The 24390-nt window shown below is 38.5% G+C and overlaps 1 protein-coding gene across 1 annotated transcript in view; it reads right to left on the reverse strand.

Moving 5' to 3' along the window:
* The window catches only part of cic (Putative transcription factor capicua), a 519891-nt gene that overhangs the window by 76657 nt on the left and 418844 nt on the right, over positions 1-24390 (reverse strand). Inside the window, exon 19 of the mRNA XM_067138869.2 lies at positions 20615-20911. Within this exon, the coding sequence (XP_066994970.2) occupies positions 20615-20911 (297 nt within the window). The remainder of the gene's footprint in view (positions 1-20614; positions 20912-24390) is intronic.

Consider the following 24390-nt stretch of genomic DNA (forward strand, 5'->3'; position numbering starts at 1 on the left):
TAATGCTTAATGACCAGCCATACAGCTTATTAGTGTTACATAATAGCGTTACGTGGTCCATAAAGCCGTTGTGAGCCATTGTTGATATGAACAGGGTAAGCAATCGACAGTGACGGTTACAGTTAGAAATCACGGCCTACCAGATAACAAAACTGCCTGATAGTAATCAATGATGTTTTGCCGCAATGAATGGAATGCAAATGAATGAATGTGATTTCAGTGTGTATAATAAGTGTTTCTGAAACAGTGATTGGCGAAGTTGAATTATATGTTTTTTTAAAGTGACTTTAAGTGATACACACCGCCTTAAATACACGGATAGTGATTTTCATAGTGTAATAGCGAACCTCTATGAGTGTCCATATTAACAGTTAATGGAATAATAGTTATGGACTGTGATTTATTGAAGCAAAAATAGGCCTGGATTACGATCTACAGAAACCGCTATCTTGCCAAAGACACTCTATACGCAGTCACGAATCGTAACGTAACAAGCATGCCAAGAGCCGATATGACAGATACCGACACGCCATGCGGAGGCTGTGGAAAGCTTGCAACGGAAACTGATGCAGCGATTGAATGTGAAGGAATGTGTAAGAGGTGGTATCACAAAGACTGTGTGGCAGTCACTGCAGGGGATTTTGCCATGCTCAAGAAGCCTAGCTGCTCACCTATGTGGCTACGCATGGAATGCAAAGCTGACTTTGCAATGCTAAAAAATGGCAAAGAAGAGTTAAAAGCAATATGGAGGAGATTAGAAACCTGAACATTATAATAAAGCAGATTGTCGTAGAGGAAATAAGAAAAGCTCTATCACAGTCAGAACGAGAATTAATGACAAAAGATACAAGGCTTTCCATCCCCGCCCTAAGAAATGAGGAAGCTCGAGATACAGAAGGAAAGAAAAGAATGGCGCCTGACCCACCCAGAAAACCAATAAGAGCCCAATCAACCAGTACAGTTGTGTCGTTACCCGAAGAGACGAGAAAACAGCAAAGAGATTCCCAAGAAATCAGGGATGCCATACCTGATACCTCGAGAGTGGTCAACGGCGTGTCGGAAGAAATTGAGGAAGTAACCTGGGCGGAGGCCGTTCAGCGTAAACGTTATCGCAGGCCGAGTGCCGGCGTCAGGAGATCAAAACAAACTGTCGATAGCAGACTTAAGGCCACCCCAAGGACCGCCTGGTTATATGTCGGTAGTGTCCATCAAACGAGCGAAACAGACGATCTAATAAAATACTTGAAAGATAATGGAATTACTGGAGACATCTTGTGTGAAAATCTCCCTACCAAGGAAATAAAAAAGGCGTTTAAGGTAGGAATAGATTTTGACCACCTTCACACGGTGAAATGCCCAGAGTTCTGGCCTCTAGATGTTTGTGTAAGGCGGTATACATTTCACCCCCAACAACAAAGAGGAAACACCTTTCCACCCAGTTTTCGAAAGTGAACAAGGTCTGATTGTAAAGGAAGACTTGATCTCGCACGAAATTAAAATGCTATCTTGGAACGTAGACGGTCTCTTGAGTATAGCAACAACAGTTCAGAATATGTTACAGGCTTACGATATTGCAATTTTAGTTGAAACTTTCTTAACTTCGGAGTGGAACATCAATAGTCATTATTCCATTCATATGTTGGCGGATAAAGGTCCTACTGGCAGGCAAAAAGGGGGATCGCCTGCTTTTTGAAAGAGAATCTCGCACCATTCGCTATACAACATAAGTCACAGAACACATTAGTAATACGAACAAGGCAGTGCGTACTTATATGTGTTTATTTTCAACCAGAGTTTACACCCACAGATATAGAAGAAATAGGTAACTGCTTGAATATGGTAACTAAGGACGATCCCATCATCCTAGCGGGTGATCTCAATTGCCATGTAGATACAGAATTACAGAAGTCGAAAGAAGTTTTGAGCTATCTAGAAGAAGGGCTATTACTAATCAACAAGAAGGAACAGCCAACATATATTTGCTATAATGCCATGAGTACAATTGATCTTGTCTTCATAAATTCTAGTATAACCACCAAATGTCAAAGTGTTATCATGGAAGCAGAGAAGAAGCATCTGCCCACAAAAACAACGCTGCTAATAAACGGTATGATTCACAGTAAGAAGTTACAGCCTTTAAAGTTGAGAAGAACTTTGGACTTAGTACTAGAGGATTCAGACAACAAAGCAATAATCGATACACTAAACCAAAGGACTCTGAATCAGGCTGCTTTAAAACTGGAGGAAATTCTTAAGAAGGCAATACCTCCTACAGTAATTAACAATAGAAAAGCAAAACCATGGTTTACAGATGCATGCTACAAAGCAAGAAAAACAGCTTTGTCAGCCCTGCATGCAGCAAAATTGCAGCGCACGAAAGAACGACTGGAGTACTACGCTAATTTAAGAAGAGAATATAAAGCCATAGCTAAACAAGCCCGTCAGACGTTTTTGGAAAAGGAAGAAAAACGTTTAATTGAAGAGGCTACTCAGGACCCTTACAAAGCTTTGCATCTTAAACAGCCAAAGTTTTCTCGTAATATACCAATGGATGTTTGGGAAGCACACCTTCGTGCAATTCTTCAGGAGAGGGACACGCGGCCAATCAATTTTCATGTCGACCCAACGGTTATCCCGAATGACTCAGAGAGATTTACACTCGAAAAAAAAAGAAGAAACTGTAAAAAGCCTAATAAATGGGAAAGCATGTGGTCCAGATAACATTTATACTGAACATTTGAAAGGGATATTCCCAGTGTTGAAAGAATCGATTTGCCAGCTACTGAATGAATGTTTACAACAAAATAGGATACCAGACTGCTGGGCTAAGTCCACAATAAAAATGATGTATAAGGGCAAAGGCGATACAGCAGACCCCAATTCGTAGAGAGGAATTGCTCTGGAATGCACACTCTTAAAGACACTGACTCAGCTAGTATGTAAGCGCCTCACAATATTAATAGACGACAAGCTCCCAGATTCCCAGTTTGGCTTCAGAAGAAGAAGATAAATCAATCAAGCAATCGATTGTCTACAACAGTTTATTAATGAAGCTCTCGCAAATCCAAAGGCAAAACTTCATGCAATCTTTATTGATTATTTTAAGGCTTTTGATACGATCAATAGAGTTATCGTATTAAAGAAGTTGCGCAAGATCATCGGGCCTAGTTGTTATCTACTTCCAATCATTAAGAATCTCCTTACAGACAACTGGGTGATTAGTGATGGCATCACCAAGTCATATCCAATACTTCAAACCATCGGCGTCCTTCAAGGCGACCCCCTAAGCCCATTGCTTTTCATTGTTGCCACAGCTGACATTGTACAAAGAGTAGATTCAGAAAATGTCAATATTCTCATGTATGCAGATGACATGGTTCTGATGTCAACTTCTCAGTTGGATTTGCAGTAAAGTTACAAAATGGACAGAAGAGAACCAGCTGAGGTTAAATGAAAATAAGACTGTCTCTCTGACCTTCAGAAAAGGAGGAAAACGGGGAACATTCTTAATCAATGACCAGCAATTAAAGTCAGTCACAAATTTTAAGTACCTAGGAGTCACTTTTTAAACACTGGGGAACGTGTTCTCTTTACATGTAAAAGACCGACTAAATGCTGCCATAAAATCCATTAACGACATCAGATCTTTGAGCCATCTCTCACTTTCATGTGCCATCGAGTTATTTCATCTTAAGGTTAGTCCTGTAGTCACCTATGGATTAAAAAATATATGGATATATCTTGGAAAGAGGCAACTACACAGTATAGAGAAGGTGAAGCATTCTATTTAAAGAAAGTACTTTGCCTGTCAAAGTACACTCCATCACGCCTCGTACACCAACTGGCGAGGGAATTATTCTTTGTGGAGGAGCTGCGTTTGAAACTACTGCTCCCGGCCACCCCAGCGTATAAAGAACTCCTACAAGAGCTTCAACAAAAAAGGGACAGCATACGGTGGGACTTTTACCAGTGTGATGCGATGATCAACCGCAACTGGACTCAGGGAGGCTATGAGTTGAGCCACGTTGTGACCAGACTCTCATTCCATGGGTTTCAACAACGCCTGTGTATTAAAGCGAGTTTTCATGAGCCAAGTCCGGATTGCAGGTGTAAAAGATGCGGCGAACTTTGTGAACGCTATCACGTACTTACGTGTAAACTGAGAATAGAATCCTTAACAAAATTCTGTACAGACGATTGCTCATAAGAATTTTGTCCATGCACATTTGTGCGCAATAAAACATTTATTATAATTTCCTGGCATTAGTGAACCGTTTTTTTAACATGCCTTGCTTTCAAAACATGTCCATACGCCTTATGCTGCTTTACCAATCAATCACACAATCAATCAATCAATACTGATCTGCATTTAGGGCAGTCACCCAGGTGGCAGATTCCCTATCTGTTGCTTTCCTAGCCTTTTCCTAAATGATTAGTTTCAGATCATCTTGAATTTTACAGTAGGCTGTACCTTTAGATGTGCTTGTATAGCTGCCAAGGTGTCCTTGAGTAGGTGGATTTTCTTTCAGGACAGCAATTTTCTCGAAGTTGTTGTTCTTGGCAAGAAACCATTCTAATGTAATTTTATCACAGTGCCTACAAAGTACTTTCTAATGTTGAGATCCTCATTTTACACTGTTGTACAATCCATGATAATGAGAAATTGGCATCGGAAAAGCCAACAATGTAGCCTTGCCATATATCTGCAATTTGGCAGGCCATGAGGCAACAATGGTCTGATATGAATGTACACGGCACTTCTCTAACTCATACTGACCAGACAAAAAAAACTGAAATGCAACTGCTTCCAACAGTGACACATGCACTCAAGGTCGCGTTCTATATTAATTGGGGCAACCCTCTAAATGGAGCACTAAATAGATCACACACACAAAATCAATTTCAATAGGTTTTAACTACTTTATCACTCAAGGTCTAAGAAGAGCACTCTCAACAACCAACTGTTCACTAGCGCGTCCTACAATGAACCTAGGTATGACTGTATGAGGAAGTACTGCCAGGCTCAGCTGGATGCATATGGTGCCTCGCTGACAATAATACTTACTGTGCGAGTTTTATAACACACACAATACCTAAGAAATTTTTGCTTCTCATTTGAGAATTTTGTCTTCATTAACCCAGAAATTAAGATCATTTTAATAGAGAAATTTGGGCATATCTGGTAATTATACAACATTCTATTGTTAAAATACACATTTTACCCTAATTTCACTCGAGACACAATTTAATGTTCAAATTAAAGTATTGTAAATAACTCTGCATCGTACTCTTTCAAATTACACCTTATATCTCAAACAACTGTACTGTAGTGTGACAAAACACACTAATTGTAAACATGGTCTGTTAGTGTCCACAGTATATCCAAAGAAATCCTGGCAAAATTTTGATGTTCATATTGAACAACAGTCAAGGCAAGTATACTACTTCACACTTCTCATTTTGTTTTAACTGAGATATAATAATTTTCTTGAAAGAATTATAGCCCCTCCTTATTTCATTGACGTGGAATGTTTGTAAAGCCCAGAAGTTTTTGAATATTGGTTTCTTTGTCATAGAGTTAGAAATAAAGTTAGAAATGGCTGTGGAAGTATGGAGAAATTGAACAAAATTACTAGGAAATTGAATCTAGCAAAGAAGGCAACTACGGATAACATGATGGCAAGCATAAATGGAGGTCATACAAATTTTAGTGATAAATGGAAGGGTATTTATAGAAATTTTAAGGCAGAAACAGGTTCCAAGAAGGACATTCCAAAGGCAGAAGTATTCAATCAGCGGTATGTAAGGATTGTTGGTTACAAGGATAATGGCCAGACAGAGGAGGAGACTTTTTTTTTTTTTTTTTTTTTTTTTTTGCTAGGGGCTTTACGTCGCACCGACACAGATAGGTCTTATGGCGACGATGGGATAGGAAAGGCCTAGGAGTTGGAAGGAAGCGGCCGTGGCCTTAATTAAGGTACAGCCCCAGCATTTGCCTGGTGTGAAAATGGGAAACCACGGAAAACCATCTTCAGGGCTGCCGATAGTGGGATTCGAACCTACTATCTCCCGGATGCAAGCTCACAGCCGCGCGCCTCTACGCACACGGCCAACTCGCCCGGTGAGAGGAGGAGACTAGTGCTAAAGAAGTATTAAAATTAACCTGTGATAACAATGACATTTACAATAAGATGCAAAAGTTGAAAACTAGAAATGCGGCTGGAATCGATAAGATTGCTGGGGATATACTGAAGACAATGGGTTAGGATATAGTACCACATCTGAAGTACTTATTTGATTATTGTTTGCTTGAAGGAGCTATACCAAATGAATGGCGAGTTGCTATAGTAGCCCCTGTATATAACGGAAAGGGTGATAGACATAACGCTGGAAATTACAGGTCAGTAAGTTTGACATGTGTTGCATGTAAGCTATGGGAAGGCATTCTTTCTGATTATATTAGACAGGCTTGTGAAATTAATAACTGGTTCGATAGAAGGCAGTTCAGTTTTAGGAAAGGTTATTCCACTGAAGCTCAACTTGCAGGATTCCAGCAAGATATTCTAACTCTATGACAAAGAAACCAATATTCAAAAACTTCCGGGCTTTACAAACATTCAATGTCAATGAAATAAGGATACATCTTGGATTCAGGAGGTCAAATGGACTGTATTGTGATTGACATGTCTAAAGCATTTGAGAGGGTGGATCATGGGAGACTACTGGCAAAAAAAAAAAAAAAAAAAAAAAAAAAAATTGGACTAGACAAAAGAGTGACTGAATGGGTTGCTATATTTCTAGAAAATAGATCTCAGAGAATTAGAGTAGGTGAAGCTTTATCTGACCCTGTAATAATTAAGAGGGGAATTCCTCAGGGCAGTATTATTGGACCTTTATGTTTTCTTATATATATAAATGATGTTTGTGGGTTACTGTAGTGATGTCCTAGTTCGTGAACCATGGGCAACGGCTGAGTGGCCTAGTAAGTGGTCCTGTGAGTCGGGATACCAGTTGCTATGGAATGGGAGTGGGAATCTCGGACATATTCTGAGTCGTGGCCCTCTTTGTGCTCAGGCGGCTAGGACTATACAATTCACCGGTGGTCCATAACCCGTTAGAGGAGAGATCCTCACTTGGACTATGTGCAAGTAGAGCAGCATCCTGTTTCATGAATTTACCGAGCTCAGAACACTTTAAGCAAGCCTCGGACCTATGGGAGTAATGGAGTCCCACTCCCATTTGACAGGCGAGGGACTCCTTGGAAACAACTTGGTGAACGAAATGGAATTCGATGGGGAGCTATCAATATTAATGGGGCTTATGGAAGAAAGAAGGTAGAACTGGCTGAGTCAGCAAAGAGGATGCATCTGGATGTGCTAGGAGTAAGTGATATTCGGTTAAGGGGAGATAATGAGGAAGAGATAAAAGATTATAAAGTATACTTGACGGGTGTTAGAAAGGGAAGGGCAAAGTCTGGGGTAGGGCTCTTTATCAGGAATACCATTGCACGCAACATAGTTTCTGTTAGGCACGTAAATGAACGAGTGATGTGGGTAGATTTGTCAGTTGGAGGAATTAGGACAAGAATTGTGTCCGTGTATTCACCATGTGAGGGTGCAGATGAGGATGAAGTTGACAACTTTTATGAAGCATTGAGTGACATCGTGGCCAGGGTCAACAGCAAGGATAGAATAGTGCTAATGGGCGATTTCAGTGCGAGAGTTGGGAATAGAACTGAAGGATACGAAAGGGTGATTGGTAAATGCGGGGAAGATATGGAAGCTAATGGGAATGGGAAGCGTTTGCTGGACTTCTGTGCTAGTATGGGTTTAGCTGTTACGAATACATTCTTCAAGCATAAGGCTATTCACCGCTACACATGGGAGGCTAGGGGTACCAGATCCATAATAGACTATATCTTAACAGACTTTGAATTCAGGAAATCTGTTAGGAATGTACGACTTTTCCGGGGATTTTTCAATGATACAGACCACTATCTGATCTGTAGTGAACTAAGTATCTCTAGGCCTAGGGTAGAGAAAGTGAAATCTGTCTGCAAACGAATAAGGGTAGAAAATCTCCAGGACGAGGAAATTAGACAGAAGTACATGGATATGATTAGTGAGAAGTTTCGAACAGTAGACAGTAAGGAGGTTCAGGATATAGAAAGTGAATGGGTGGCATACAGGGATGCTGTAGTAGAAACAACAAGGGAATGCCTAGGAACAACTGTGTGTAAAGATGGGAAAAGGCGAACAGCTTGGTGGAATGATGAAGTGAGAGCAGCCTGTAAACATAAAAAGAAGGCTTATCAGAAATGGCTCCGAACAAGGGCCGAGGCAGACAGGGATTAGTACATAGATGAAAGAAACAGAGCGAAACAAATAGTTGTTGAATCCAAAAAGAAGTCATGGGAAGATTTTGGTAATAACCTGAAAAGGCTAGGTCAAGCAGCAGGAAAACCTTTCTGGACAGTAATAAAGAATCTTAGGAAGGGAGGGAAAAAGGAAATGAACAGTGTTTTCAGTAATTCAGGTGAACTCATAATAGATCCCAGGGAATCACTGGAGAGGTGGAGGGAATATTTTGAACATCTTCTCAATGTAAAAGGAAATCATCATGGTGGTGTTGCAAACAGCCAAGCTCATGGGGAGGAGGAAAATGATGTTGGTGAAATTATGCTTGAGGAAGTGGAAAGGATAGTAAATAAACTCCCTTGTCATAAGGCAGCAGGAATAGATGAAATTAGACCCGAAATGGTGAAGTGTAGTGGGAAGGCAGGGATGAAATGGCTTCATAGAGTAGTAACATTAGCGTGGAGTGTTGGTAAGGTACCTTCAGATTGGACAAAAGCAGTAATTGCACCTATCTATAAGCAAGGGAACAGGAAGGATTGCAACAGCTATCGAGGTATCTCATTGATTAGTATACCAGGCAAAGTATTCACTGGCATCTTGGAAGGGAGGGTGCGATCAGTGGTTGAGAGGAAGTTGGATGAAAACCAGTGTGGTTTCAGACCACAGAGAGGCTGTCAGGATCAGATTTTCAGTATGCACAAAGTAACTGAAAAATGCTACGAGAGGAATATGCAGTTGTGTTTATGTTTCGTAGATCTAGAAAAAGCATATGACAGGGTACCAAGGGAAAAGATGTTCGCCACACTGGGGGACTATGGAATTAAAGGTAGATTATTAAAATAAATCAAAGGCATTTATGTTGACAATTGGGCTTCAGTGAGAATTGATGGTAGAATGAGTTCTTGGTTCAGGGTACTTACAGGGGTTAGACAAGGCTGTAATCTTTCACCTTTGCTGTTCGTAGTTTACATGGATCATCTGCTGAAAGGTATTAAGTGGCAGGGAGGGATTCAGTTAGGTGGAAATGTAGTAAGCAGTTTGGCCTATGCTGACGACTTGGTCTTAATGGCAGACAGTGCCGAAAGCCTGCAGCCTAATATCTTGGAACTTGAACATAGGTGCAATGAGTATGGTATGAAAATTAGCCTCTCGAAGACTAAATTGAAGTCAGTAGGTAAGAAATTTAACAGAATTGAATGTCAGATTGGTGATACAAAGCTAGAACAGGTCGATCATTTCAAGTATTTAGGTTGTGTGTTCTCCCAGGATGGTAATATAGTAAGTGAGATTGAATCAAGGTGTAGTAAAGCTAATGCAGTGAGCTCGCAGTTGCGATCAGCAGTATTCTGTAAGAAGGAAGTCAGCTCCCAGGCGAAACTATCTTTACATCGGTCTGTTTTCAGACCAACTTTGCTTTACGGGAGCGAAAGCTGGGTGGACTCAGGATATCTTGTTCATAAGTTAGAAGTAACAGACATGAAAGTAGCAAGAATGATTGCTGATACAAACAGGTGGGAACAATGGCAGGATGGTACTCGGAATGAGGAGATAAAGGCTAATTTAGGAATGAACTCGACAGATGAAGCTGTACGCATAAACCGGCTTCGGTGGTGGGGTCATATGAGGCGAATGGAGGAGGATAAGTTACCTAGGAGAATAATGGACTCTATTATGGAGGGTAAGAGAAGTAGAGGGAGAAGAGAGACGACGATGGTTAGACTCGGTTTCTAACGATTTAAAGATAAGAGGTATAGAACTAAATGAGGCCACAACACTAGTTGCAAATCGAGGGTTGTGGCGACGTTTAGTAAATTCTCAGAGGCTTGCAGACTGAACGCTGAAAGGCATAACAGTCTATAATGATAATGTATGTATGTATGTATGTATGTATGTATGTATAAATGATATGAGTAAAGAAGTGGAATCAGACGTAAGGCTTTTTGCAGATGATGATACTCTGTATAGAGTAATAAATAAGTTACAAGATTGCGAGCAACTGCAATGTGACCTCTATAATGTTGTGAGATGGACGGCAGGCAATAATATGTTGATAAACGGAGTTAAAAGTCAGGTTGTGAGTTTCACAAATAGGAAAAGTCCTCTCAGTTTCTAATTACTGCGTTGATGGGGTGAAAGTTCCTTATGGGGATCATTGTAAGTATCTAGGTGTTAATATAAGGAAAGATTGGGGTAATCACATAAATGGGATTGTAAATAAAGGGTACAGATCTCTGCACATGGTTATTAGGGTGTTTTGGGGTTGTAGTAAGGATGTAAAGGAGAGGGCATAGAAGTCTCTCGTAAGGCCCCGACTAGAGTATGGTTCCAGTATATGGGACCCTCACCAGGATTACCTGATTCAAGAACTGGAAAAAATTCAAAGATAAGCAGCTCAATTTGTTCTGGATGATTTCCGACAAAAGAGTAGCATTACAAAAATGTTGCAAAGTTTGGGCTAGGAAGTATTGGGAGAATGAAGACGAGCTGCTTGACTAAGTGGTATGTTCAACAACAATAAAGGTGTTTTAATTTAAACCACCTATTCAATAAAAGTATTGAAATACCTGTGAAAAATATTGAATAGGTGGATTAAATTAAAACACCTTTATTGTTGTTGAACATACCACTTAGTCGAGCAGCTCGTCTTCAATACTTTTATTGAATAGGTGGATTAAATTAAAACACCTTTATTGTTGTTGAGCTGTAAATTTTCAATACGGACCAAGAGTGAGATCTATAACATGTAATAAGTGGTATGTTCCGAACTGTCAGTGGAGAGATGGTGTGGAATGACATTAGTAGGCAAATAAATTAAAGTGGCGTTTTTAAAAGTAGGAAAGATCACAATATGAAGATAAAGTTGGAATTCAAGAGGATAACTTGGGACAAAATATTCTTTTATAGGAAGGGGAGCTAGATTGGAATAACCAATAAATTCAGTAAATTTCCAATTTCTTTGAAATCATTTAAGAAAAGGCTAGGGAAACAACAGATAGGGAATCTGCCACCTGGGTGACTGCCCTAAATGCAGATCAGTATTGTTGACTGATTGATTGTTCAAAACCACGTGTCTAGGATAAATATCTGTGTTATAATTTACGTAGCCTATACTAGTGTGTATCCAAATAGATATTTTAATGTGTTATATTAGATTAAGAGTGCAATTTTCTTAAAAGAAAAAGTGACACACAAAGTGTCGGACGCATGTGCAAGAGACATCAATTTTAATGCACCCATGTGTATATTTTATCAATGTTATCAATGTTTCAAGACATGCCAATGTTATTATATTAGGTGTTGGTGTTTGCAAGTTACATTTAGTGTTCTTTTCCATTTATAATTTACAGCTGAAGGTGACCCAATACATGGTTGAATCTAGTCCCAATGTGAAATGAACAACATATATACCGTATTTTCTCACGTAATTAATGCACTTTTTTGGTGAAAAATACAGGTGAAAACTATGGGTGCATAAATTATTCAAGGAATTTGGATATTAAAATAATTATTTACAATTCATTTACATTTGGAAGATACATCAAATATAATATACACACAATTGGTTCAACTCATTTTCGGTTGTCGTCATTTGTACAATTTACGAACTTTGTCGTATAGATGCGTATTGATACAGTTAAAACTAGAAACAATGTTAGGTTTTGGTCCACACAAAAACTAATTAATGAAAAAACCTTAAATATTGGGGATATATTAGTAATGACACTGGAAAATATTCTTCCAGTTACGAACTGGCAATACGACCTGTGAACTAATAAAAGTACAATTCGTGTAAGTCCGTTATAACGACATACTGGCAAGAAAGAAAATTGTCCAACACGAGAAGGGCCAGGCATCAAAAGAGGGACCCTGCTAGATTTCCCCAAACAGTTTGCACCCTATCTTGTATGATTGACGTGTCCATCCACCATTTTTCTTCGATACGAATGTGGATCCCTCGCGGAAATTTTACTTTAGGCACTGTTTTTTGTTTTAGAACTGAGTAAGGTGCAAGCTTTCTGCCATCACCTGTTACAGCAAGCATTGCAGTACATCGTTGATTTTGCTTCCGGGAGTGGATACGATAACACTCGATGTCCGTTTCTTAAGGAATGTTCGACTTTGTTCCATATGGAAACTGATTGGCGTCAGTCCTGAGGTTCCTCTTCAGGAGAGCAAATATTCCTTCACATTAGGCTACTCAATGACAAAGCAATGAAAATCAATTACCTTTTGGTTAAAATCAGTCTGCATTCTTTGGAACAATGTTGTTCTTCATTGAAGAGAAAGTCCATTTCTCTTCATAAAATTAATCATCCAGCCTCGGCTAACCATCAAATCCAAGACGCTGATTCCATGTGCAGCAGCTATTTCTTGTCCTTTAAAATACAGCATTGCATGAGAAACGGCATATCCAATGCTGCGTAACAAAATCATAGGTTTAAGCAGATCCTCCTCTACTTTCGGAAACTTGCCACATTTTGGTCCGCGAAATGCTCTGTGAGACTTGTTGATCACTTGATGTGCACTTCTCTGTTGCCGCGGTAGCGCACGCTGCATTTGGACACTGAATACTTGCGGCCCACTGTCCTATGCCCGTACATTCCAGCGTAACTGATCACTGCAAGTTTATATGATGCAGTATTACTCGAATTCTTGTTCGACTCGTTAGCTGAATGGTCAGCATACTGGCCTTCAGTTCAGAGGGTCCGGGGTTCGATTCCCAGACAGGTCAGGGATTTTAACCTTCATTGGTTAATTCCAATGGCCCAGGGGCTGGGTATTTTTGCTGTCTCCAACATCCCTGCAACTCACACACCACACACAACACTATCTTCCACCACAATAACACGCAGTTGCCTACACATGGCAGATGCCGCCCATCCTCATCGGAGGGTCTGCCTTACAAGGGCTGCACTAGACTAGAAATACCTACACAAAATTATATACACACTCGAATTCTTGCTCTCTGCGGACTAACAAACACAGAAAACGCATATCCCATTCCCAAAACACTCGTAAAATATGTTTGTACCAGACTGGAATAGAGCATCAATAGTTAGTTCTGCGCTTATTCTCTCACTAAACTAGTGCAATGGTATTTCCTACCGTCTGATAACAATACATTGCCCAGTATTTGGAATGCCCAATTTTGCAATAGGAAGGCTGCTAGCTGAGTAATTGACATCTTTATTTCAAAATGCATCCGGATTTGCGTGATGGATGCGTCAAATACGTGAACATTTCCTTTTCTCCACCTCGGGCCCAAACATATTGGGATGCGTAAATTATGCAAGGGCGTTAATTATGCGAGAAAATATGGTGGTATTGAATAAGTGGACCTTCTCATGCTTGTTGATAGTGATAAATCATCAATATGGATCGAAATGAAATTTTCATATGATCTTTCATTTCAGCGACACTCTCCAATATTAAATGAAATAAGTTTCATAATGATAGATCCGTATTGAACTGTGATTACAATAGAGTAAATTAATGTATTATTTGGGTCCACCTTTTCAATACAAAATGTAAATAGTTTAAATTACATAAATGATTAGGGACTAGTTTCGACCTAGTAATAGGTCATCGTCAGCCTAAAGCAAAATTAAAACACAAATAACGAAGAAATTAAACAATGTAAAGACACATACGTTCTCGTAAAAGTACATACCATGTGAGATATTGTGCAACATTATGTTAAAAAATAACTCTCTGAAAGAGAATCATAATAAGTCCAGTGCATATTAAAAAGAGTTATAGATAGGAATCCTTGAGTTGCTGGAATATGCTGGCTCCTTTAAGATGCAGGTATCCAATTGAAGAACCAATGAGCCGAAGTTACGTCGTTTATTTATGAATGAAGTCCGGTGTGCCGTATAGCATTAAAAAGTCCAGTGCGCACTAAAATGATGTTATAGAAAAGAATTCTTGAGTTGCTGGATAAGGAGATTAGAATATGCTGACTCCTTTAAGATACTGGTATCCAATTGAATAACCACTGAGCCGAAGTCACGTCGTTTATTTACGATTAAAGACCAGTGCGCCGTATAGCATTAAAAAGTTGATAGGGATGGAAATTTTTCAGCTGCTGGTCAAGGAATTCAACATATGCTGGCTTCTTAAATTTTCTGCTGTATATTTGAAGAACAACTGAGATGAAGTTACGTCGTTTTTAAAGATATTCATAGACGTAAAAAACACATAGGCTGGAAAGGCTCTTCAGTTTTTTGGAACTTGAAGGAAGGTAATTGTTGCACGTGGAGGCTTAAGAATCCAGAGATGCGCTACATTATGTTAAAAAATAGAGATCCAAAAAAAAGTCCCGTGCGCCGTATAAAAGTAACAAGTTGTAAAAGTAATACTTAAGTTGTTGGTCATGGAAATCGGAAAAGGTTGGTTTTCAAGCGATGCTACTGTTCATTCAGAGATCAATTGAAATTACAGTACTGTAACATTGTCTTCTCAAGATGTTTATAAACTTGAAAAAAATGTTGATGCGAAGTAAGACGCTAGAAGAAAGCTCTTCTGTTCCTAGAATCTTGAAGGACGATGGATGTTACACGAGGAGGATTAACATATATTGAGTTAAAGGTGGATAGAAATTTGCAGTTCAATGCGGACCATACATTTGACTCTGAATAAATGACAGCGAGGAAAGAAAGAAAGAAAGAAAGAAAGAAAGAAAGAAAGAAAGAAAGAAAGAAAGAAAGAAAGAAAGAAAATTGGACAGGTGGAAGAAAATATTTAAATAAAATATGTCATACGGGAATTTACGCGTGTTGTAATAAGCTGAAGAGAGAAATGGGGGTAGGTGAGGTTCAAAGGAAATCTTGAGGAGGTGAAGGGAGAAAAAGAACGGAAGGAGAAGAAGAGGGGGCAGGGGTAGAGGATATTAAGGTGGGGCTGAGGGATGTGGGAATATGGAAGATTGTTTAAGAAAAGTACTATAAATAGAATGAAAAATCGGACCTTTAAAATTAGATGTTGATTGTCTGAAAAGCTGAATGAGCAAGTCAAAAAGAATGTTCGATTTATCAGAAATGTCATTAAGATTGAAGTTTGGATTAAAATATTGGTCTAGATTTATAAAGCAATTCTCTGTTATGTTAAGGAGGGGTCCTTTATTCATAATTTTGAGAATTACCATATCATGTTTAATGTCTGTAAATTTATGATTATAATCATTCATGTGTTGACCAACTGCAGACAATTTATTGTGTTTTAGGGCATTCGGAAGGTATAAAATGGCAGGGAGGGATTCAGTTAGGTGGAAATGTAGTAAGCAGCCTGGCCTATGCTGACGACTTGGTCTTAATGGCAGACTGTGCCGAAAGCCTGCAGTCTAACATCTTGGAACTTGAAAATAGGTGCAATGAGTATGGTATGAAAATTAGCCTCTCGAAGACTAAATTGATGTCAGTAGGTAAGAAATCCAACAGAATTGAATGTCAGATTGGTGATACAAAGCTAGAACAGGTCGATCATTTCAAGTATTTAGGTTGTGTGTTTTCCCAGGATGGTAATATAGTGAGATTGAATCAAGGTGTCGTAAAGCTAATGCAGTGAGCTCGCAGTTGCGATCAGCAGTATTCTGTAAGAAGGAAGTCAGCTCCCAGACAAAACTATCTTTACATCGGTCTGTTTTCAGACCAACTTTGCTTTATGGGAGCGAAAGCTGGGTGGACTCAGGATATCTTATTCATAAGTTAGAAGTAACAGACATGAAAGTAGCAAGAATGATTGCTGGTACAAACAGGTGGGAACAATGGCAGGAGGGAACTCGGAATGAGGAGATAAAGGCTAATTTAGGAATGAATTCGATGGATGAAGCTGTACGCATAAACCGGCTTCGGTGGTGGGGTCATGTGAGGCAAATGGAGGAGGATAGGTTACCTAGGAGAATAATGGACTCTATTATGGAGGGTAAGAGAAGTAGAGGGAGAAGAGAGACGACGATGGTTAGACTCGGTTTCTAACGATTTGAAGATAAGAGGTATAGAACTAAATGAGGCCACAACACTAGTACCAAATCGAGGATTGTGGCGACGTTTAGTAAATTCTCAGAGGCTTGCAGACTGAACGCTGAAAGGCATAACAGTCTATAATGATAATGTATGTATGTATGTTAGGGCATTGACATGTTCCAAGTATCGTATTTTAAAGCTTCTTCCTGTTTGTCCAATATAAGAAAAATTGCAGCTGTTGCATTTTACCCTACATACACCGGATTTTGAAAAACAATCAGTTCTATTAACAGATGATGAGTTGTGTAAGACTTTAGCGTTATTATTCTTGGTTCTGAAGAAGATTTTAACATCATGCTTTTTAAAAATGTTAGTGATCTTATAAATATCTTTATTGAACGTAAACGCAGAAAATAAAGAAACTTTTGGTTTTTCCTTTTTTAGAGTGGTTATAGGACGATGTTTGTATTTATTCATAATACTTCAATGAAAGAACTATTGTATCCACCAAAGACTTGAATATTACTTATCTAGACTCACAGAGCGCGCTGATGCTAAGCGGAATATTGAACACTTTCGCGCATCGCCATGTTGCGGGCGCTTCAGCTTCGAATGGATGGCTAGCATGTGGTAATGTTTACAGACCCTTGCATGTTTTCGATTTGAATCATGCCTGTTGGTGGATCTGATTTGGTATTATATGTGACGGAGTGATAATATATTGTCAAATATTTTCAAGGAATGTGGGAGCTGATACATTACGTTAGATTAATTGATCGGCAATATTAGGCCTAAAGTTAGCATTACTTGTGGAATGGAAAGATATTCACGAGGGTGAATTCGTGTGCATCCTTCATTTGTACAGACTGCTATCAGAAGGGATCTGGTATTTATTTTCACATGTGAGTAGAAATTGAACTGCTAAAAATAACTTTCATTTACCATAATCGAGAACTAAACAGGTTATAGGGTGGTTGATTCACAGAACGCATAGACATGAAATTTAGAATACTTGGGCTTCTTTTTCTTGTTTGCCTTTTTCCAATTCATCGGGGATAATTGTTTAGAATTAAAAAGCTGTTCTGAAAAAGACTAGGCCTACATATTTTTCATACATACTGTGTAGCGGTATTACAAATTTGATAAACCTGGGCCTACAATCCGTAAGATATGATTGATACAACTTGATAAAACCTTCTAATATTAGGGTAACGTATTGCTTCAAATTATCAATTATCTGAAAAATGATTTATTAGTATCGTATGTATTAATTTCTCCAATTTTTTCCACTTGCTTTATAATAAAAGAATACAATTGTTAACACGCTATTCCAGAAAAATCTGACAATACAGAGTCTAAACAAAGCTCATTACAATCTTGTCGATCCTAGTCTGCATTAGAAAATGCTAATCAAATTAACTTTTCACTATGATATCAATCTTTTTTTGTTTGCAAGTGCTTTACTTTCAATTTCATTTTATTTTCTTTCTGGTGTAAACCATGGTGCTCATATTAGAGAAAAATTAGAACGCACTTTCAATTTTTTATGTAATCAGATAATGTTAATTCAGAATGAGTTTGTAAAAGCAGTAATATTTAAGAAGATAATATTATGGGGGAGGGTTTTACATCTTAAATGATAACATTCTTACTTAAGCCTAACCGGGCGAGTTGGCCGTGCGGTTAAGACCGCGCAGCTGTGAGCTTGCATCCGGGATATAGTGGGTTCGAACCCCCCTGTCGGCAGCCCTGAAGATGATTTTCCGTGGTTTCCCATTTTCACACCAGGCAAATGCTTGGGCTGTACTTTTAATTAAGGCCACATGCTCTTCCTTCCCATTCCTAGGCCTTTCCTATCCTCATTTTCACGCCCTTCGTGGCCCTTGTCTTCCTTTGGCCGATACCTTCATTTTTCGAAGTGTCGGACCCCTTCCAGTTTTCTTGTCTGATTAGTGTTATATAGAGGATGATTGCCTAGTTGTACTTCCTCTTAAAACAATAATCACCACCACCACCTTTCCTATCCCATCGTCGCCATAAGATCTATCTGTGCCGGTACGACGTAAAAAAATTGTAAAAAAATAAAGCTTAGGCCTAAACCGCGCAGAGAAACTCAAACTAACTCTAGACATTTATTTCATTTTAAGAAATACACAACAAAAGGCTAGCACCAGTGTAACGAATGTCAGGCAGCATTTACCTAAATCCAAATCACACAAACATGATAATTTAACTTCTACTCATCCAATTACGTTATTTCATATCCATACCAAACCCTATGGCACAATAGGCCCGAAAGGCCATGGCGTACTAAGCGACCGCTGCTCAGCTTGACGGCGCGCAGATTACGAGGTGTCATGTGGTCAGCACGGCGAATCCTCTCGGCCGTTATGTCACCGTCAGATGGCTCCGCAATTGTAATCACGTATGCTGAGTGGACCTCGAACCAGCACTTAGATCCAGGTACAAATCTCTGACCTGGCCGGGGATTGAACCCGGAGCCTCCCGGTATGAAGTAGACACGCTACCCCTACACCGCAGAGCCGGCGTTTCATATTCAGAAAATGATAAAACATGTATCTGATTGTTTTAGAAAGATTTCTGCAGTCATGTACTTTTTAAACAATCTGTTCAGATAATTGAGTAAAGCTTGCTGTAATGACTTATCTGAGAGGAATCATAAGCTATGTACCTTTCATAGAAAGATTTTATTTCACAGGTTTCCTTTTTTGTTGATATTGAATATTATTGTTATCGGTACAGGAGTTTGTAAAATATTTAATTTATGTGTTCTCCAGTCTGCTGAGAGACAGGTAATTTTTATCTCACGATATGTAATCATACTAAAGTTGTAGGCCGCTTTTTGAACATGTCTTCGTATTTTCAATAAAGCTAAATAATTGTTGATCCTAGGTTTCTCAAGAGACAGATTGCCACGTGATTCTCACCCTCTGAGTCTGGCCTTCTTGCCATACGTACAATGTTCAAACACATCAGTTACAAACATGGCCCTTATATTAAAGTGAGCGACCTGATCATTTTCGAGGTACCGCAAGTGTATTTTTCAGTCTTCTTATTCAGTCTGCTGAAGGTTTATCTTTAAGGTGCGCCACCTATAGGCTATCCAAAGGATTTGTGTAGACTGTTCAGTTTTTATACAGAAGTATATTTTAATATTACCACAGTCTTGATATTATGTATATTTATTGCGTGTGTATACGGTAGTCGGTGTAGGCTGTCAATTATTTTATAAGGCGATTGTTTTCATGTGTGCGAAATGTAAGTTAAAGGATGAATTCCACACGATCTCCGCGTCAAGCTTAGGAGCGCCCGCAACATGGCGGTACGCGCATGGACATGTCTTCCCCAGTCACACGCTTCTGCGCAGCCAGCGGTGTGGGGCCTTGGTATCCACTGAGTTTAGCAAACATACGGATATTGTTCAATTCTTTTTTAAGATCATTGTTTAATTGTTTAATTTCTTCGTTATTTGTGTTTTAATTTTGCTTTAGGCTGACGATGACCTATTACTAGGTCGAAACTAGTCCCTAATCATTTATGTAATTTAAACTATTTACATTTTGTATTGAAAAGGTGGACCCAAATAATACATTAATTTACTCTACTGTACTCTCCAATATCATTTCATTTCATCTGTCAGTCATCAATCATTGCCCCAGATAAGTGTAACAGGCTTCAGCAGCCAGCGCAATTCATATCCTTGCCGCTAGATGGGCACTACATTCTTTCCATTCATAAAGCGGTCAAATGATTGGAAACAGGCTGAGGATTTTACATTGCCATTAACACTCCATACAGAAAATTATCTTACATAACTTCAAAGCTGACAAAACTCGTCCCTAGAAAAGACATAGATGTAGGAAGAAGTATCAGTCTTGGTTATATTTAAACCATCTTGTACATGGGCATAACACCAACTTCATCTAACAAGAATGAATAATGGACAATAAAATATGTTTTGAAGAAAACCTATTCACTGGACAACTAACATCTGAACAGAATCTGAATTTCTTAAATTAGCCAATATTCACATGTGCTTTACAGCTAACTCAACATTTTGAAGAAAAGTTTATTTTAATCCAACCAAGTGATTTTCCCAGAAATTTTTCCAATCTTTACATATAAAAGATTTTCCTTTAACAATTTGCTCTATGTCAGCCATTAACATTTCATTTATCACTTAACATGTACTAATTAAGCACATAAAGATAATCAACCTTAAGGTTTAAAGGTAAATTACTTATGAGCACATAATGATCTTGCAGTATATACCTGAAGGCCGGTGTTGCTTTTTTCGGTAGTTCTGCACAAATACTCGAGGACTGGAGGGCACTGAGATGGCACTAGGGGACTGACAGCCTTGTGGATTGAACTCTGGGAGAGATGAAAACTTTTTTTGGAAATTGACTGTCTCAAGGACTCGATCCATTCCATCTTCAATATTCTTCTTGAAGAAACTTTTCTTGGTGGAAGGTGAAGACGGTACAGTTTGAGGCTCTTCCTCAGTGCTTGCCTGGCTACTAACAACACTGTCTGATGCTGAACTCACAATACACGTTGATGTAGCTACTATAAAGAAGAAACAAAAATAAAACAATCAATTTTACAGTAACATTACATAATCCTCTCATCAATAAAACTGTAGGAAAAATCTGACAAACACAATGCATACTAACCATATTAACAGCACTGTTCTTTCTTATTAGATTGCCCCAGTAATGAGAGGACAAAATTGTTCTTTCCAGATGTATATAGCCAACAGGACACCAACATACTACCCTCATTCATCCAAACAAAATTTCTATCCAACCATGAGTAATTCGTTTAGTACCTTCATAGAATGGATAAAACCATGTCACCCAAGTGAATAAGAAACCCAGACGGCAGTTAAGCTTCTCAAATGATGCAAACAGCTAGCCGTAAAGAGGCCCATGTACCTCAGGCAGCCAAGTGTTCAGCCATAATAATTTCATGAGACTATTTCTAGCCGGGTGCAGCCCTTGTAAGGCAGATCCTTTGATGAGGGTGGGCGGCATCTGTCATGTGTAGGTAACTGCGTGTTATTGTGGTGGAGGATAGTGTTATGTGTGGTGTGTGAGTTGACCACTTTGTTGGTAGATTTTGTTGTTAAACATAAAATAGTTATTGTTTAAGACAAAGTCTAGGACAATTAGAAATTTGTTTATTTCATGAAGACTCAAGTGACTAAATTAAAGAAATAAAAGAAACTATTAACATTATTAAAGAGAATTTGATCCAATCTCAGAGAATTAGAGTAGGTAAAGCTTTATCTGACCCTGTAATAATTAAGAGGGGAATTCCTCAAGGCAGTATTATCGGACCTTTATGTTTTCTTATATATATAAATGATATGAGTAAAGGAGTGGAATCGGAGGTAAGGCTTTTTGCGGATGATGTTATTCTCTATAGAGTGATAAATAAATTACAAGATTGTGAGCAACTGCAACGTGACCTCGAAAATGTTGTGAGATGGACAGCAGGCAATGGTATGTTGATAAACGGGGTTAAAAGTCAGGTTGTGAGTTTCACAAATAGGAAAAGTCCTCTCAGTTTTAATTACTGCGTTGATGGGGTGAAAGTTCCTTTTGGGGATCATTGTAAGTATCTAGGTGTTAATATAAGGAAAGATCTTCATTGGGGTAATCACATAAATGGGATTGTAAATAAAGGGTACAGATCTCTGCACATGGTTATGAGGGTGTTTAGGGGTTGTAGTAAGGATGTAAAGGAGAGGGCATATAAGTCTCTGGTAAGACCCCAACTAGAGTATGGTTCCAGTGTATGGGACCCTCACCAGGATTACCTGATTCAAGAACTGGAAAAAATCCAAAGAAAAGCAGCTCGATTTGTTCTGGGTGATTTCCGACAAAAGAGTAGCGTTACAAAAATGTTGCAAAGTTTGGGTTGGGAAGAATTGAGAGAAAGAAGAAGAGCTGCTCGACTAAGTGGTATGTTACATGTAACTAATCTCATTATTAGACCCGTATTGAACTATGCTATGATATACTAACAATTTGTTGGTTATTTTGACCCACCTTTTCAATACAAATTGTTAGTATATCATAAGTGGTATGTTCCGAGCTGTCAGCGGAGAGATGGCGTGGAATGACATTAGTAGACGAATAAGTTTGAATGGCGTTTATAAAAGTAGGAAAGATCACAATATGAAGATAAAGTTGGAATTCAAGAGGACAAACTGGGGCAAATATTCATTTATAGGAAGGGGAGTTAGGGATTGGAATAACTTACCAAGGGAGATGTTCAATAAATTTCCAATTTCTTTGAAATCATTTAGGAAAAGGCTAGGAAAGCAACAGATAGGGAATCTGCCACCTGGGCGACTGCCCTAAATGCATATCAGTATTGATTGATTGATATTTTATGTTTAACAACAAAATCTACCAACAAAGAGGTCTTCCGACGGGCGCCCCAGCATCAGGCATCTTAGCCGAAATTTATATTTATCACATGGAAAAAACTAAAATTATCGATAAGAAGGTTTGTTCCAATGGTCTAGATTTGTAGATGACACCTTTGTAATATTAGACGAAAGAATTCCTAATGGCCAAACCTTTTTAAACCAACTCAACTCTCTTGATCCATACATCAAGGTCACACTTGACTCTGAAGTAAATAACATTTTAAATTATTTAGACTTGAAAATTACTAGAAATGACAAAAACCTTTCATTTAAAATTTTTAGAAAACCAACGCAGACCGTCAACATGATCAAAAATGATTCTATACACCCGGGAGTTCGTAAAAGAGCCTTTTTTTAAAAGTATGATTTACAGAGCTTTCAATATTCCACTTTCAACCCAGGATCTAGAAAAAGAAATTAATACTACATACTATATAGCATATAAGAATGGCTATAAATGACACTCAGGTCGTTCACCCTAGGACACACCCTCCCACTTCCCCTCCACACTCCTCGCTCAGCGTAGAAACTACCAGTAGTTGTTTTGAATCAGATACACACTTACCTCAGTAGAAGTGAGTTCTTCTGTACACATCGGGGCCAATAATAAGGAGTAAGTAACAAGATTATATTATATTATATTAATTCATTTCATCTTCCATCTCTCATTACTCACACTTAGTTTTTTATTTTTTATTTCAGACAAAATAATATTCATTACTACAAAGTGCTTTACACTACGGCCCCCGAGATGACTTTAAATTCTGACGCATTCAATGTATATACTATTTAAGAAATGCATATCAAAGACCTAACAATCTTTCATCATGAAATACTTTAAATGAGTGCTATTCACAACAGTGATCATTTAAGAATTTATAAAGCAGAACTGTTATTTCCAAGAACATTTTCAAGAGTTTAATGGACAATTCAACTGTTTTTATCGATCATATGACTTATAATTTTAACAAAATTTGCTAAAATGTCATACCATGCATCAATGTTTTTTAATGTGTCTTGCCAATTTTAATAATATCTATTTTGTATTCTGATATATTAATGTTAATTTATTATAGCTGATGATGCCCCTTAGGGGACAAAATATGTAATGATATAATAAATTATAAATTGTATTGAATAGGCGGACCACTTGTTTATAATATTTAAGTTTATCTTACATAATCTCTATTGGATATATAGTCAATACGGGATTATTATTATTAGAAATGAAGCTGTTAAAGCTTGTTACATGTAACCCCATGACTTCTCAGGAATTCAGTCCTGCATCTGTGTTTGGGCAGGCCTATTTAGGATCACCGCTGCCCACCATGAATGAGGAAGGCCCTAGAAAATGTGGCCTAAACATTGGTAGTCACACTCTCAGCTGGCTGGGAGGCCGCACCAAATGAGTCAGCTCTTATGCGGTCGAAAAATGAAGATTACCAAAACTTTGATTATAGGAACCAGGAATGTTTGGACCCTACTTGATTTGAAAGACAATAACAGATCTGAGAGAAGGTACAGTGCTTGTCACCCATGAGCTTGGATGAATGAACATTGATATTGCTGCCTTAAGTGAAACCAGACTGTCCAGCTAAGGTAAACT

This window comes from Anabrus simplex, chromosome 1 (genome assembly GCF_040414725.1).
Source record: "Anabrus simplex isolate iqAnaSimp1 chromosome 1, ASM4041472v1, whole genome shotgun sequence".
NCBI classification, from domain to species: domain Eukaryota; kingdom Metazoa; phylum Arthropoda; class Insecta; order Orthoptera; family Tettigoniidae; genus Anabrus; species Anabrus simplex.